The 17,078-nt window shown below is 44.5% G+C and overlaps 1 protein-coding gene across 8 annotated transcripts in view; it reads right to left on the bottom strand.

The window, feature by feature from the left end:
- Positions 1-17,078, bottom strand: part of CIZ1 (CDKN1A interacting zinc finger protein 1) — a 61,103-nt gene that overhangs the window by 39,174 nt on the left and 4,851 nt on the right. For 4 of the 8 annotated variants that reach the window (XM_089692920.1, XM_089692917.1, XM_089692923.1 and 1 more), the window contains exons 2-4: positions 4,496-4,651; positions 4,304-4,425; positions 1,943-2,109 (exon numbers count right to left, since the gene is read on the bottom strand). In XM_089692920.1, the coding sequence (XP_089549046.1) occupies positions 1,943-2,109; positions 4,304-4,425; positions 4,496-4,638 (432 nt within the window). In that variant the 5' untranslated portion in view covers positions 4,639-4,651. The remainder of the gene's footprint in view (positions 1-1,942; positions 2,110-4,303; positions 4,426-4,495; positions 4,652-17,078) is intronic. The other 4 variants (XM_089692924.1, XM_089692925.1, XM_089692921.1 and 1 more) reach the window with 2 other exon arrangements.

The raw sequence follows: 17,078 nt of genomic DNA, 5'->3' as shown, positions 1-17,078 counted from the left end.
TACTTCACAACTCATTGGACGCCGCTTCACAGTGCAGATGGACAATGACCCAAAGCAGACTGCAAAAGCAACCAAAAAGTTTAAGGGAAAGAAGTGGAATGTTATGCAATGGCCAAGTCAATCACCTGACCTGAATCCGATTGAGCATGCATTTCACTTGCTGAAGACAAAACTGAAGGGAAAATTCCCCAAGAACAAGCAGGAACTGAAGACAGTTGCAGTAGAGGCCTGGCAGAGCATCACCAGGGATGAAACCCAGCGTCTAGTGATGTCTATGCGTTCCACACTTCAGGCTGTAATTGACTGCAAAGGATTTGCAACCAAGTATTAAAAAGTGAAAGTTTGATTTATGATTATTATTCTGTCCCATTACTTTTGGTCCCTTTACAAGTGGGAGGCACATATGCAAACTGTTGTAATTCCTACACCGTTCACCGGATTTGGATGTAAATACACTCAAATTAAAGCTGACAGTCTGCAGTTAAAGCACATCTTGTTCGTTTCATTTCAAATCCATTGTGGTGGTGTATAGAGCCAAAAATATTATAATTGTGTCGATGTCCCAATATTTATGGACCTGACTGTATATGTGAGAAATGTCCCCAATTATAAGAACATAAAATCAGTGACAGTCTCTATAATGAACATATGGTGATATACAGCTTCAATCCAGTGGTGGTGCTCCCAGTGGTAAAGTAAGAATTACACACTCACCAGTAGCGTAACTTAATTACAGCAGGGCAGGGCTCTCTCAGCCATTTTTAAGTGTCTCCCCCTCACATGGTCCAGAAAATAAAGTCTTCAAAACACAAATAAAGCCAACCAAAAGTCCTCCAAAACCTGTCACCTGCTGTGATCCAGTTACCAGTCCACCAGACCCAGAGAGGGAAGCACCTGTAAGCAGGCATCTGTACCCACCTATCCCTTAAAGGGACCTCTGGCCAGCTGGATCTACCTACTTCCTCTGAGGGCTCATATCCTTATCAGCTGGAAGGAGAACCTACCCTAAGTTCCAGCCCAGACCTATACCTGTGAAAGGGACCCCTGTTGATTTACATACTGCGTAATTAAATTACGCTTCTGTTGAGTGCGTAATTCTTACCTTACCACTGGGAGCACCACCACTGGATTGAAGCTGTATATCACCATATGTTCATTATAGAGACTGTCACTGATTTATGTGATTATTGGGGACATTTCTCACATATACTTTAATTTGTTGATTAGCGCTGCACATATATATTTTATATGTTTATGACAAGGTTTTGTTTGGTTTCCTTGAGCGTTCAGCTGCTTGCCATAAGAGCGCTCACTTTCATTGCTATTTGTATTCTCTATATATGCAATATGCCTAACAAAGTAAAATTAGAGTGACTCTTCTTCCCCCTGGAGGGGACACCTGGACAAATAAAAGGGAGAGGGGGGGGGGGTCCCTGAAAACCACCACCAGTGCAATACTGGCCCCAGGTGTCAGTACCTCCCCAAGATCCCTGCTTCTGCTGAGGGAGGACTGCGCCTGGGAGGCCCCTGCCACCTAGCATAATGGCCTGGTTAAAAAAAAAAAAATATATAAAGCAAGGTTGTGATCCTGTCTGGCCGGGGGAAATGCATAAACTGAGGGACTGATAAGGATAAGGTATTTTCAATGATATGGATCATGAGATTCCTGTTTAGGTTCAAGAGGCCTCTCTTGTATAAGCTGTTCTGGAAGATGACTTGAAAGGTTAGTGGAAACCTTTTGAAAGAGAAAGGTGTGTGCCAAAAGCCCCACCATTTGCACATTACTGGGATGGGCAATCTAATCTGCCAATAAGAAAGGGCATTGGCACTTGGCCCATTGACCCAAGAAGTGTATGCATACAACAGCACCTGGATATTCTGGTCATCTGGGATTTTGGGAGGTGGCTGCTATGTGCTAGAATACATTTATTTCTTTCGTTACCTTGTGATAAAGTCGCGGCTGTGTGAATGGAAGTGGTGGGAAAGTCATATTTGGAGCCTTCACAGTAACACCTATAGGAGGAATGCCCAGAATGGAGTGTCTTGCAGCTGTGGGAAAGAAGGGTGGCATTGGAGGCGCAACCATGCTGAGACCCCGGAGATTACCTGCTAAACAAAAAATATATTTTTGTCTAAGTACAGAGCTCAGAATAATTTTTTCAGTAATGCTGTGACATCTATGAGAACACAAATTAGCTAAGATGTGAGTGGACACAAGATCAGATACAGCTTTAGCTCATGTTCACACTGATGTGGTGCGGTAAATCCCATGATTCGCACAGGAACCACATTTTGTATGGCTCTATTCGCACTGCAGCAAAAACACGCAGGACCCTTTTTTGGTCTGCACTAGAATCGGATCGCAGAGGTATTCACACCTCTGCGATCTGATTCTGCACATTGCACCTTGTTTTGCGGACCGATTTCGGGGTGTCCTTAACTTAACATACGCACCCACATCGGTTCGCATGGATGGGGAGCGATTTTGATGCTTTGCGGAATTCGCACTGAAAATGCTGTGAATCCTGTACCACATCAGTGTGAACCAGGGCTCAGTCTATATGTATCACTTGGAAAAGAAAATCGGTACTGTTGCTTCTTCCTCATCACCCAAACCTATTTTGTGTGGTTTTTTTGCCTTCCTATGGATCTACTGTGGTTATAGCAATGTGTATATGGCGTTTTTCTATTTGTGTATATGTGTTTTTTTATTGGTTGAACTAGATTGTCTAGTGTCTCTTTTCAACCCAACTATGCAAGGACAGAAAACAGCAAGGCAAGAAAACAGCAAAAAAATTTAAACTATTTTAAAGCAGCCATGATGCAAGATTGTACTAAGAAGAAAAACTAAAGTGTGATGATCTTAACAGCCCAGATCAGATCAATGAGGACAGATATATGGGAGTGGTTATTGCGGACTCTGTTTACACATTTGCAATCTCCAAAACTGCCACCCTGAACCTAGCTTCACTACTTTGAGAAAACCTCATCTGAAGCAAGCAGGTTGGACAGAGCTTCCTTATTTTCTCCCTCAGAAATATCAATGCATACCCATGTGAGACAGTGTGAGTTCAGGGACACACCCGCAGCCACACTGATGTCAAAGGAGGAAAGATTAGAGGAACTGAATTTATTCTCTCTTGAGAAGGAGACAAAGGGGGGATATGATCAACATAAATGAATACATCAGTGGTTCATATAGTGAACTCTGTGTAGAGTTATTCACCGTGAGGTCATCACAGAGGACAAGGGGGCACTCTTTACATCTGGAGGAAAAGAAATGTAATCTCCAAAACACGGAAAGGTTGCTTCACACTGAGAGCTGTGAAAATGTGGAATAGACTCCCTCAGAGTTGGTTCTGGCCAGCTCAGTGGATTGCTTTAAAAAGGCCTGGATTGTTTCTTGGATACACAGAATATAACTGGATACTAACATTTATAGGTAAAGTTGATCCAGGGAATATCCGATTGCCTCTCGGGGGATCAGGAAGGAACTTTTTCCCCTGCAGCAGCAAATTGGATTGTGCTTTGCTGGGTTTTTTGCCTTCCTCTGGATCAACTGTGGGTATAGGAATATAACTTTTTTTTTTTTAATGGTTAAACTGGATGGACTTTTTCAGCCAGACTAACTATGTAAATTGGAAGTAGCAGCTGTGTCTGTGCAGTTGCTGTAGCCCAAATGACATCAGCAGGCCAGCCTGCATGGGGATGCACAGAACACCTGTGCATCCCTGTGTGGGTAAACATAGCCTCACATGGGGGTACGCACTGATCTGCCCCTGTGTGAACGAGGCCCAACAGTTTTATTGTTTTCCTTAGGTTTTATCTATTGAAAGCTAAAGTGAATGTAAACCCTAACAATGAACTTCTCCTATTAGCTCCTGTCTAGTCTGTCTAATATACAACTGAAAGAGTTTTATGTTTGCAAAGTTAAAAAAAAAAAAAAAAAAAAAAAAAACACCTTGTCAGAAACTTAGAGCAGTCCAATTGTTTGGCCTTGACATATGTTTGCAGTAAACCTTCATTGGCCTGGCAGGCAAGCAGATTTAGCCAAGTTTAATTTTGGCTAGAATAGGGATAGTTAGAGCTCCTGCCAGGTTTTACTGCTATCTGGGTGGGGTTCCATTACAGAGACTTCCCCCTCACTCAATTAGAGCAGGTATAGAAAAGTCTTGAGATAGGCTATATTCTCCCTGCTGAATATCAGAAAGCAATTCAGATAAGAGACAACCCATTTCACATAACTCCTTCGAAGTGCTCACCCATCTGAAGAGACTCCGGACAGAACATGGTGTAAGCTCACCTTGCATTTGCTGCATTAATAGAGCTCGCTGTATCATTGGATGAGTGTTGAGAAGCCTGGCAGGGCTGGCTGGTCGCAAGTTCAACATTTGCTGTGGCTGCTGGACTGGATTTGAAATAGGCCTGTAAAAAGAAGCAGTTAGTGAGAGGCCAGAGAGAAACTGACAGATCACAGGATGCAGAATATCCTTACCTGGGGGCAGCATGCTGGGCAGGCAGAGGGTGCTGTGTGGTGGGTGGGTGGTGTGCTGCTGGCTGTACAGTGTGCTGGTGCTGCTGCAGAAGATGCTGAAGCTGGATCAGCTGATGGAACTGTTGCTGCTGCTGGTTGAACATGTTGGCTAAATGCCTGACGAAATAGAAAAAGGAGTCATTTCAACCCTTACATGTCTATAGAATCCCTAAATCTATTTTTCAGTATGTTTGGCATCACACCTCATGGTACAATTTTCTTAAAGCGGAGTTCCACCCAAAAGGGGAAGTTCAGCTGCTCCCCGTTACGGATTGGCACCTTTCGGGAGCGGGTATCCGAATTTGACAGGTACCCGCTCCCAATTCCGCTGCGATCGCCTAAGGTGATCGGAAGTGGAAGATGTCCCCCCCCCCCCATCCCAGTAGTCTTCTGGGACATGTGACAGGCCCCAGAAGACTACAGGGCCATTCACAAACCGCAGAGCTACTCACACATGTGCAGTGGGCAACCGGCTGTGAAGCTGCAAGCTGTCACAGCTGTGTGCCCACACTGAAGATGCTGGCGCCGGGGAGAGAAGACAGCTGGTGAAACCAGCCATGGTGAGGACACCGCTTGACTGAGGGACAGGTAAGTGTCTGTATTTTAAAAGTCAGCAGCTACAGTTTTTGTAGAGACTGACTTTTTTTTTTTTAAATCAACTGGAACTCAGCTTTAAGCAAATAATTTTTTGTGAACCTGCTTTAACCACCACCGTTTAGCAGATATACTGCTACATGGTGGCACTGGTGCGCAAAAATCACACACATACATAATAAATATATACACACACACACACACACACACACACGCACACGCACGCCCTACCTGCGCAGCTGTTCGCGGCCGTCAATCATAGTCTTCCCTCCCTGTCAGCTCGAGCACACTGCTTGGGATGGCTGTGCACAGCACATCCAACCCGATCAGTATGCTTACAGTGAAGTGCACCCCCGCCCCCTAGTAAACCACTCCCCCCCCCTGCCCCCTAGTAAAACACTCCCTACACAGTTAACCCTTTGATCGCCCCTCACCTTAACCCCTCCCTGCCCAGTGCCATTAGTACAGTGTCAGTTCTGTTTTTTTAGCACTGATCACTGTATTGGTGTCACTAGGGATGTCAGTAACAACAAGTTAGTCCCCCCCAGTGTCAAAATACCTGCCGCAGTCCCGTTAAAAGCCGTTGATTGCCGCCATTACTAGTAAGGGGGGGAAATCCCAGTATCTATACCGCCATTTGTATACGCTATAACTTTAATGTAAACCAATTACATGTATTAGGAGTTTTTTTAGCAAAGACATGTAGCCGAATACATTTTGGCTTAAATTTATGACAAAATTTGATTTTTTACATTTTTTTTTACTGGGCACGTTTGTTTAATAGCAAAAAGTCCAAAATATAGTTTTTTTCTCAAAATTGTCGGGTCTTTTTTTGCTTATAGTGGGAAAAAAAAAAAGGACGTAAATTTGACCTGGGTGCGGATTTGCATGACTGCGCAATTATCAGTTAAAGTGACGCAGCGCAGTAACGCAAAAAATGGCCTGGTCAGGAGGGGGGGGGGGGGGGGTAAGTCCTCTGGAGGGCAAATGGTTACAATAGCACTAAAGGCGCACAATTTTTTCCCCACTTTGGATAAAGAAGGGTCATTACCCGTCAATTTTTGTTTTGCCCATATGTGTCCCATGGGGAGATTTACCTTCACTTCTGGTCTCATATATTTTCTTATACTTTCACTTTGATAATGGTAAACCGAACAAATAAGAGAGGGAGAACAGGGGCAGAAGAAGCAATAAACTGACAGGGGTTCCAATCCATCTTCACCTTGTCTTTGGGTATACTTTAAGTTTCTTTACTTGGAAATCCTGCTGGTAACATTACATTCTGTTGCAGGCTGACAATGCTAAGCAATTACCTTGCAGTCGGCAGCAGCCATTTCAGCCTACAGCGCACATTCCTTCAGTTTTCTTAACGTGTTACTAAACCAACAACAGTAAAATCAGTCTGTATATACAGTAAAGCATGCTTGTTATGCTCACTGTGGAGCCTAAGGATGTTTGATCCTGTCTTCTCTGATCTTCCTCTACTGTCCCCAATCCAGTTTGGTGTGTATTGCTTTTTTCCTTGGAAGGTGCATGTGATCAGCAAAGGGCCAATCAGCACTGTCCATACAGATGGTCAGGGGTCACGCAGCCTCATAGGACAATCAGGGGAGAATGAAAACTCCTCCTACAAGCTTTAACAAGTGCTCTGCTGTACACGGATAGAAGTCACAAGACTGCTCTAACTGCTGATGAGAAAAAAGTATTTAGCAATTTATATTTACCGTATATACTCGAGTATAAGCCGAGTTTTTCAGCACATTTTTTGTGCTGAAAAACGGCCCCCTCGGCTTATACTCGAGTCAACGTCTGCAGATGTCTAGCAGGGGCGGGATGACATGCCGTCCCTGTCATCTGGACACACCCCCGGGATCAATCCTCGCCGGTGATTGGCCGCCGGAACTGTAGCTCAGGAGAGGCACACAGGCGCCCAATCACCGGCGAGGAGGTGGAGCTTGGAGAGGAGGAGCCGAGCGGCACCGCGAAGATCGAGCGAGTGAAGAGGAGGAGAGCGGCCGGAGAAGGAAGACATCTGACCGGTAAGTGTGTACCATGGGAGAGGGAGGGAGCGCGCGAGCCCAGGCTGGAGCAGAGGCACTATTCCTCCCCCCACTGACACCAACGATGGGGCACTATTCCTCCCCCCACTGACACCAACGATGGGGCACTATTCCTCCCCCCACTGACACCAACGATGGGGCACTATTCCTCCCCCCACTGACACCAACGATGGGGCACTATTCCTCCCCCCACTGACACCAACGATGGGGCACTATTCCTCCCCCCACTGACACCAACGATGGGGCACTATTCCTCCCCCCACTGACACCAACGATGGGGCACTATTCCTCCCCCCTCGGCTTATACTCGAGTCAATAGTTTTTCCCAGTTTTTTGTGGTAAAATTAGGTACCTTGGCTTATATTCGGGTCGACTTATACTCGAGTATATACGGTACTAAAATAATTGCATTTCCATGTTGTGTGTACTGTGGGGGACCAGATATAGAGAATGCAGGGTCCTGGGTTTAGTGACACTTTAAGCAGTTATATTTTAGAATCTATTACAAAGTTTCTTACCTGGAGATCCTGTATACTTCCTAGTGCAGGCTGTCATCAATGCTGCTATTTCTGAGGCATCAGTTTAACATTGTCAGCCTACGCTAGGAAGTCTACAGGATCTCCAGATGAGAAACTTTGCAACAGATTCACAAAAAAAAACGAAAAACAAAAACCACACAAGAAACATATGCTTAAGAAAATCATAAACAGTAAAACATGGTACCAGACATACGAAAATAAATTTTACACTTGCATAAAATCCTAAAGGAACTCTACTTCAAATTATCAGATTAACTACTTGAGCCCCAGCCACTGCATTAAAACGTTTGCAGGGCGGCACGGCTGCGCAAAACCACGTGCCCGCCCTACCTGTCCCGCGGGTGTCAGCAGCGGGTCTCAGCCGCCGGGTCACGGCTGGTCATTACCGGCCATTTGCCGGCAATTAGCGGCAATCGCTAACAGAGAGCAGGGCTGCATTGCTACCACACAGCCCTGCTCTGTCAGTTGCCTGTCAGCTCCTGACAAGCTGAACCGGAGAGAAAAGAGTTTATCTCTCCAGATCAGCCTGTCCCGGTCCAGCACACACCCCTGCCCCCTAGTAAAACACTCCCCTCACACAGTTAACCCTTTCAGTGAATAAAAATGTTAACTCCTTCCTCCCCAATGCCATTAGTACAGTGTCAGTGTTTTTTTTTTTTCACTGATCACCTACGCTTACCCCCCCCCCCCCTTCTCCCCCAGCAAGTGCAGTGTCAGTAGGTCACTGTCACTTGATACATAGCACACAAAACCGCAGTGTTTGCAGAATCAGGCCTGATCTCTGTTAGCACGTGCCAGTAAATTTTGATGACTCTCATATGCAGCAGAGTGCCAGTACTAGTGCCACAATACTTTTTGGATAACTGGAGTACCAACGGTCTAGTACATCCTGGTCTTTCACATACCTCCTTGATTTTTGGAGCTGTTTTTCACAGAATACCTGTATGCGTTGATTGTGGATCAAAGCAAGTTATATGCACAACAATTTATCGCCACCAACCCAAATTCAATCCTTGCCAGACCATTCGCATGGAAACTCATTACGGTTTTCAAATTTACATTTTTTTGGGCCTAACCCTCAACACGGGCATTACGAAAAGAAATTAATTGCGGTTGTGTTGGTCTGCAGACCCGATTCATCATATGCCGTGTTCTCTGCTGCCATGGCCAGGCATAGATATGAGAGTATAATGTGTTTTATGCATTTCAGCGACAATACACTCTGTCATCTTCGGGGTGACCCTGAATTTGACCGGTTCCACAAAATTCAGCCCCTCGCAAATTACTTTAACTTAAAATTTGCAGATGTCTATACTCCCCAGCAAAACATCTGCGTTGAGGAGTCCCTCATTCATTTTTCTGGCCACCTTGCATTCAAACAATTTCTCCCCTGCAAGCGTGCCAGATATGGGGTCAAGATGTAGAAGACCTGTGAGAGGGCAACAGGCTATACTTATAAGTTTCGGATTTACGAGGGAAAAGATAGTCACGTGGAGCCCCCCTGGATGCCCAGACTACATGGGGAGCAGTGGCAAGATAGTTTGGGACTTGGTGTCATCATTTCTCCATATAGGTTACCACTTATACGTGGACAATTTTTATTCAAGCGTGCCACTATTTAGACATTTGTTCAATCTTGGAACTGGTGCTTGTGGCAAAGTGTGACCTAATGTGTGCCCACCATTAGAAGTGGGTGGATGCAGGGTGGTATATCCTAATGGTGGGCATACTACACACTTTTTCTGGCAGAGATTTCTTCTCATTTTTTCATTCATTCCACAGGCTGCATACAAAAAAAAAAAAAAAAAAAAAAAAAAAAAAAAAAAAAAGAAAAAAAGAAAAAAGAAGAACATAGCATATACAACCAATAAGGACCAGCGATGTACTGGTAAATCACTGGATTTGAATGGTTATACCAGGATGATGCCTACAGCTGCAGGCATCATCCTGGTATCGTTTTTTTCAGCCGGCGATCGGCTTTCATGTAAAAGCAATCCTAGTGGCTAATTAGCTGCAGGATTGCTTTTACAAGCAGTGGGTGATGATGCCCCCCCTCCCCCTCCAGATTTCTCAAAAAAGAATATATGACAATGCCCATTGAAGTTATAGGGGTTATTTGCATTCCCCGTTATAGCAGTAAAAGTGATCAAAAAAAAAAAAAAAGAAAATGGTACAATGTAAAAATAATAATAATAATAATAAAAAAAAAAAACTGCCCCTCCCATGTGCGCACACCTGTGTGCACAAGCCTTGACCCTGTTCCGGTATGTAAACAGTGATTGCACCATGCATATGAGGTATTGACATGAACGTCAGATCAAGGGCAGTAATTCTAACACTAGACCTCCTCTGTAAATCTAAAATGTTAGCTTTTAAAGCGCTGCCTATGGATATTAAATATGTTTGCAGTTTGTTGCCATTGCACGGGGCATGCACAGTTTTAAAGCATGTCACTTTTGGTATCTATTTACTCGGCATACCCTTATCTTTCATACTTTACCAAACAATTGGCCAATATATTGTGTTTTTGTGCATTAAAAGTAAAAAAGTGTATTTTTTTAAAAAAAAATTTGCTTTTGAAAAATCGCTGCGCGAGTACTATGTGCCATAAAAAATTGTAGTATCCACCATTTTATTCACTAGGGTGTCGGCTTTAAAAAAATATATAACATTTGGGGGTTTAAATTAATTTCCTAGCAAAAAATACTGATTTTTTTCATGTGAACAAAAAGGCTTGATCTTCAGGTGGTTAGAAGAGTGAATGATGTGTGACATGAACTTCTAATGAGTTTGGGCACCCCAGCTAAAAATTTGTATTAATGTGCATAAAGAAGCCAAGGAAAGATGGAAAAAATCTCCAAAAGGCATCAAATTACAGATTAGACATTCTTATAATAGGTCAACAAAAGTTAGATTTTATTTGCATCATTTACACTTTCAAAATAACAGAAAACAAAAAAATGGCGTCTGCAAAAGTTTGGGCACCCTGCAGAATTTATAGCATGCACTGCCCCCTTTGCAAAGCCGAGACCTGCCAGTGTCATGGATTGTTCTCAATCATCGTCTGGGAAGACCAGGTTATGTCATTCTCAAAGGTTTTAAATGTCCAGACTCATCTGACCTTGCCCCAACAATCAGCACCATGGGTTCTTCTAAGCAGTTGTCTAGAAAACTGAAACTGAAAATAGTTGACGCTCACAAAGCTGGAGAAGGCTATAAGAAGAAAGCAAAGCGTTTTCAGATGTCAATATCCTCTGTTCGGAATGTAATTAAGAAATGGCAGTCATCAGGAACAGTGGAAGTTAAAGCAAGATCTGAAAGACCCAAGAAAAAAATCAGACAGAACAGCTCGCAGGATTGTGAGAAAAACAATTCAAAACCCACGTTTGACTGCACGATCCTTCCAGAAAGATCCGGCAGACACTGGAGTTGTGGTACACTATTCCACTATAAAGAGATACTTGTACAAATATGGTCTTCATGGAAGAGTCATCAGAAGAAAACCTCTTCTATGTCCTCACCACAAAAATCATCGTTTGAACTTTGCAAATGAACATATAGACAAGCCTGATGCATTTTGGAAACCAGTTCTGTGGACCGATGAGGTTAAAATTGAACTTTTTGGCCGGAATGAGCAAAGGTACGTTTGGAGAAGAAGGGGCACAGAATTGAATGTAAAGAACCTCTGTCCAACTGTTAAGCATGGGGTTGGATCAATCATGCTTTGGAGTTGTGTTGCAGCCAGTGGCACAGGGAACATCTCACGAGTAGAAGGAAAGATGGATTCAATAAAATTTCAACAAATTTTGGATGGTAACTTGATGCCATCTGTGAAAAAGCTGAAGTTAAAGAGAGGATGGCTTCTACAAATGGATAATGATCCTAAACACACCTCGAAATCCACGGGGGATTACATCAAGAGGCGTAAACTGAAGGTTTTGCCATGGCCTTCACAATCTCCTGACCTCAACATAATTGAAAATCTATGGATAGACCTTAAAAGAGCAGTGCGTGACAGACAGCCCAGAAATCTCAAAGAACTGGAAGACTTTTGTAAGGAAGAATGGGCAAAGATACCTCAAACAAGAATTGAAAGACTCTTGGCTGGCTACAAAAAGCGTTTACAAGCTGTGATACTTGCCAAAGGGGGCAGTACAAGATATTAACTCTGCAGGGTGGCCAAACTTTTGCAGATGCCATTTTTTTGTTTTCTGTTATTTTGAAAGTGTAAATGATGCAAATAAAATCTAACTTTTGTTGACATATTATAAGAATGTCTAATCTGTAATTTGATGCCTTTTGGAGATTTTCCCATCTTTCCTTGGCTTCTTTATGCACATTAATACAAATTTTTAGCTGGGGTGCCCAAACTTTCAATCCCTACTGTGTGTATATATATATATATATATATATATATATATATATATATATATATAATTTTTTTTTTTTTTACACAAAATTGTCACTTAAATGATTTACTGCTCACACATGCCATGGGTATATGTGGAATTACTCCCCAAAATACATTTTGCTACTTCTCCCAAGTATGGGGGTACCACATGTGAGAGACTTTTTGGCAGTCTAGCCAAGTACAGGACCCCAAAATCCAATAAGCACCTTCAGGCTTTTAAAAGGGCTTTATTTCCTCATTACACTTCCAGACTACCTATCACAGTTTCGGAGGCCCTGAAATGCCAGGATAGCACCTAACCCCCCCAAATTACCCTTTTGGAAAGTAGACGCCCCAAGGAATTTGATAAAAAGCACGGTAAGTATCTTGCAGATCTCATTTGTTGCCACAAGTTTTTGGAAAAAGAAAAAAAACAAAAAAAATTTTTTCTATTTTGTTTTATATTTCAAAACCTTGTGAGAAAAAATGAGATCTGCAAAATACTCACCATGCCTCTTTTTAAATTCCTTGGGGTGTCTACTTTCCAGAAAGGGGTCATTTGGGGGGGTTTGGTGCTATCCTGGCATGTCAGGGCCTTCGAAACTGTGATAGGTAGTGAGGAAGTGTAATGAGGAATTTACGCACCTTCAGGCTTTCAAAGTGGTCACTGGATTTCAGGCTCCAGTATGTGGCTAGGCTCCCAAAAAGTCTCACATGTGGTATCCTCATAATCAGTAGAAGTAGCAGAATGTATTTTGGGGTGTAATTCCACATATACCCATGGCTTGTGTGAGAAATAAATCATTTAAATGACAACTTTGTCTTTAAAAAGAAAAAAAAAGAAAAAAAGGTTTTGTCATTTTCCAGAAACTTGCGGAAAAAAATAAATCTTCCATGGACACAGTATACCTCTCAGCAGATAGCTTAGGGCAGTGATGGCGAACCCGTGGCACGCGTGCCACAGCCGGCACGCCGAGCCTTATCTGTGGGCACGCCAGGAGAATCCAGCGGCGCGCTGTCTTCCCGGCTGTAGTGTGCGTGACAGCCGGGTCCCAAGTGCGCATGCACAAGAAGCAGTGCTCTTTGTGAATGGTAAGGCGGTACCTGGGACACATGACAGATCCCAGAAGCCGCCGGACCAATCACAAAGCGCAGCGCTTCTCGCGCATGCGCACTGGGCATCCGGCTGTCCGACGAGCGCCCACACTACAGAAGCCGGGAAGACAGCGCGCGGCTGGATAAAGGAACAGGTAAGATAAAAAAAAAAAACTCTGCGGAAGTAAGAGCGGGTACCTGTCAAATTCAGGTACCCGCTCCCCCTCCCTCCCCAAAGGTCAGCAGTCATCTCTGTGCTGTCCGCAGTCTCTGGTCATCCCCCGTACTGTCCCCGCAGTCTCTGGTCATCCCCCGTACTGTCCCCGCAGTCTCTGGTCATCCCCCGTACTGTGTCCGCAGTCTCTGGTCATCCCCCGTACTGTGTCCGCAGTCTCTGGTCATCCCCCGTACTGTCCCCGCAGTCTCTGGTCATCCCCCGTACTGTGTCCGCAGTCTCTGGTCATCCCCCGTACTGTGTCCGCAGTCTCTGGTCATCCCCCGTACTGTGTCCGCAGTCTCTGGTCATCCCCCGTACTGTGTCCGCAGTCTCTGGTCATCCCCCGTACTGTGTCCGCAGTCTCTGGTCATCCCCCGTACTGTGTCCGCAGTCTCTGGTCATCCCCCGTACTGTGTCCGCAGTCTCTGGTCATCCCCCGTACTGTGTCCGCAGTCTCTGGTCATCCCCCGTACTGTGTCCGCAGTCTCTGGTCATCCCCCGTACTGTGTCCGCAGTCTCTGGTCATCCCCCGTACTGTTTCCGCAGTCTCTGGTCATCCCCCGTACTGTGTCCGCAGTCTCAGGTCATCCCCCGTACTGTGTCCGCAGTCTCTGGTCATCCCCCGTACTGTGTCCGCAGTCTCTGGTCATCCCCCGTACTGTGTCCGCAGTCTCTGGTCATCCCCTGTACTGTGTCCGCAGTCTCTGGTCATCCCTGTACTGTGTCCGCAGTCTCTGGTCATCCCTGTACTGTGTCCGCAGTCTCTGGTCATCCCCTGTACTGTGTCCGCAGTCTCTGGTCATCCCCTGTACTGTGTCCGCAGTCTCTGGTCATCCCTGTACTGTGTCCGCAGTCTCTGGTCATCCCTGTACTGTGTCCGCAGTCTCTGGTCATCCCCTGTACTGTGTCCGCAGTCTCTGGTCATCCCCTGTACTGTGTCCGCAGTCTCTGGTCATCCCTGTACTGTGTCCGCAGTCTCTGGTCATCCCTGTACTGTGTCCGCAGTCTCTGGTCATCCCTGTACTGTGTCCGCAGTCTCTGGTCATCCCTGTACTGTGTCCGCAGTCTCTGGTCATCCCCTGTACTGTGTCCGCAGTCTCTGGTCATCCCTGTACTGTGTCCGCAGTCTCTGGTCATCCCTGTACTGTGTCCGCAGTCTCTGGTCATCCCTGTACTGTGTCCGCAGTCTCTGGTCATCCCTGTACTGTTAATTAGTTTGCACTACTGTACGAGTTGTTTTTTCTAAACCAAAAGCTCGATATTCAGGTTTCATTGCAGTGTTGGCACTTTGAAAGAAATAAGTTGGTTTTGGGTTGCAGTTTGGGCACTCGGGCTCAAAAAGGTTCGCCATCACTGGCTTAGGGTGTCTAATTTCCGAAAAGGGGTCATTTGAGGGTGTTTGTACTATTCTGGTATTTTAGCACCTCAAGAAATGTGATGGGCAGTCAGAAAGTAAAAGCTGTGTAAATTCCATTATCTATACCATAGTTTGTAGACGCTATAACTTTCACAAAAAGCAATCAATATACACTTATTGGGATTTTTTTAACCAAAAACATGTAGCAGAATACATTTTGGCATAAATTTATGATGACATTTTAGTTTTTTTAGATATTTTTTATGACCAAAATTAGAAAATATTTTTTTTTTCAAAAAATTTTCTCTTCAAAACCTTTTCTGGTTATAGCGCCAAAAATAAAAAGTGCACAGGTGATCAAATACCACCAAAAGAAAGCTCTATTTGTGTTAAAAAAAAGGACATAAATGTCATTTCTGTACTGTATTGCATGACCGCGCAATTGTCCATTAAACTAGCGCAGTGCTGTATAGCAAAAAAATGGCGTAAATTGCAGTATCTATACCATAGTTTGTAGACGCTATAACTTTCACACAAAGCAATCAATATACACTTATTGGGATTTTTTTTACCAAAAACATGTAGCAGAATACATTTTGGCCTAAATTTACAACCAACTTTGAGTTTACTATATATTTTTCATAGCTGAAAGTAAAAAATATCGATTTTCTTCAAAATATTTGGTCTGTTTTTGTTTATAGTGTGAAATATAAAAAGCGCACAGGTGATCAAATACCACTGAAAGAAAGCTCTATTTGTGTGAAAAAAAAGGACGTAAATTTTGTTTGGGTGCAGCATTGCATGACCGCACAATTATCAGTTGAATTAGTGCAGCGCCGAGTAGCAAAAAGAGGCCTGGTCATTAAGGGGGGTAAATCCTCAGGAGCTCAACTGGTTAAAAAAAAAAAAATTAAAAAAAAAAAAAAAATAAATTGTCCAAGATGTCAAAAATAGTTCCTATAAATGAACATGCCAAACAAACTCTCAAATCAGTCTGAAGAACATAGATTTTTGTTTTTTATCCTGTACTTTTTTTACTCCCACCTTCTAAGTGAACTAAATTATCTCCCACTCATAACTCCTGCAGGGATGACATCACCGCTGCTCAGTAACATTAACCTCAATACGTTATAAGCCATCTATTAGAAAACCTTGTAGATAAGGCTAGTGCTCTTCCAACACTCCAGAACAGCAGTGATTGTATCCACTGCCCCACCAATGTAGTCAGTTATAGCTCTCCCTTGGCCATGGGCTTAACCAGGGGCGGACTGACAACTCATGGGGCCCCCGGGCAATAGGGGATCATGGGGCCCCTGTGTCCTTGCCCAAACTCAAAGCCTATGAAAAAGGTACCAGGGGCATCTCATGGGGCCCCCTACTGACCCCGGGCCCTCGGGCAGTGCCCGAGTTTCCAAATGGTCAGTTCGCCCCTGGGCTTAACTTTACACAGCAGTCTAATAAACTAGCGGGTTGTGCATCAGTCTTCTAGACATCACAGCAGCTTACCAAGTCCTACATCTGTCTCCTGGGTAATGCAGCAGTCTGTCAAGTCACTGTCAACACGGAAGCCTTTCAGGTCATGCTTCATTCTATCCAATGGCACTAGAGCGCATCAAAACAAGCATCAGTCTCCTTAATTGCACAGGGGGCTACCAGATCATGCACCATTCTCTCTGATGGCACAGGTCATCGTCACTCTTCCCAATGGAACAGGGGGCCTGCCATGTCATGTGTCAGTCTCCCCAATGGCACTGGAGCATGTCAGATCATGCATCTGTCTCCCCGATAGAGCAGGGGGCTTGCCAGGACACACATCAGTCTCCCTGATGACATGGGGGGGCTCCCCCAGGTCACTCACCAGTCTCTCCAATGGCACTGGGGGCCTACCAGGCCATACTGTATATATGTGCGTCTGCCTCTTATACCATAGTAGACTCTGATCTAAGGCAGGAAGCATTCAGGGCACCTCCAGCATTAAGAGTACAGCTGTCCGCCTCCTCCACACTGCTGAAGCCAAAGAGTAGGGTTCTAATGTGGAGAGGGACTCATGTACAGGGGGCTCTGATGTATAGGGATGACTGATATTATGGGGGGGGGGGGGCTCTCATGTGAAACAGAGGACCTCTGACATGAACAGGAGGGGGTGGTATGATGGAGGACTGCCAATGGGAATTCATTGGTTGTGTGCATCATCCCAGGCTCAGGTTTAATAAGTAACATTTATGATTTTTAGACTGGGGAGCTTCCTGATTTTACACACTTTTACCCTAGGTTCACACATAAGCGTTTTCC

The sequence above is a fragment of the Staurois parvus genome, unplaced genomic scaffold, assembly GCF_062004578.1.
Source record: "Staurois parvus isolate SC_StPar_1 unplaced genomic scaffold, SC_StPar_1.0 ptg000608l, whole genome shotgun sequence".
NCBI lineage: Eukaryota > Metazoa > Chordata > Amphibia > Anura > Ranidae > Staurois > Staurois parvus.
This window is presented reverse-complemented; position numbering and strand designations above follow the sequence as displayed.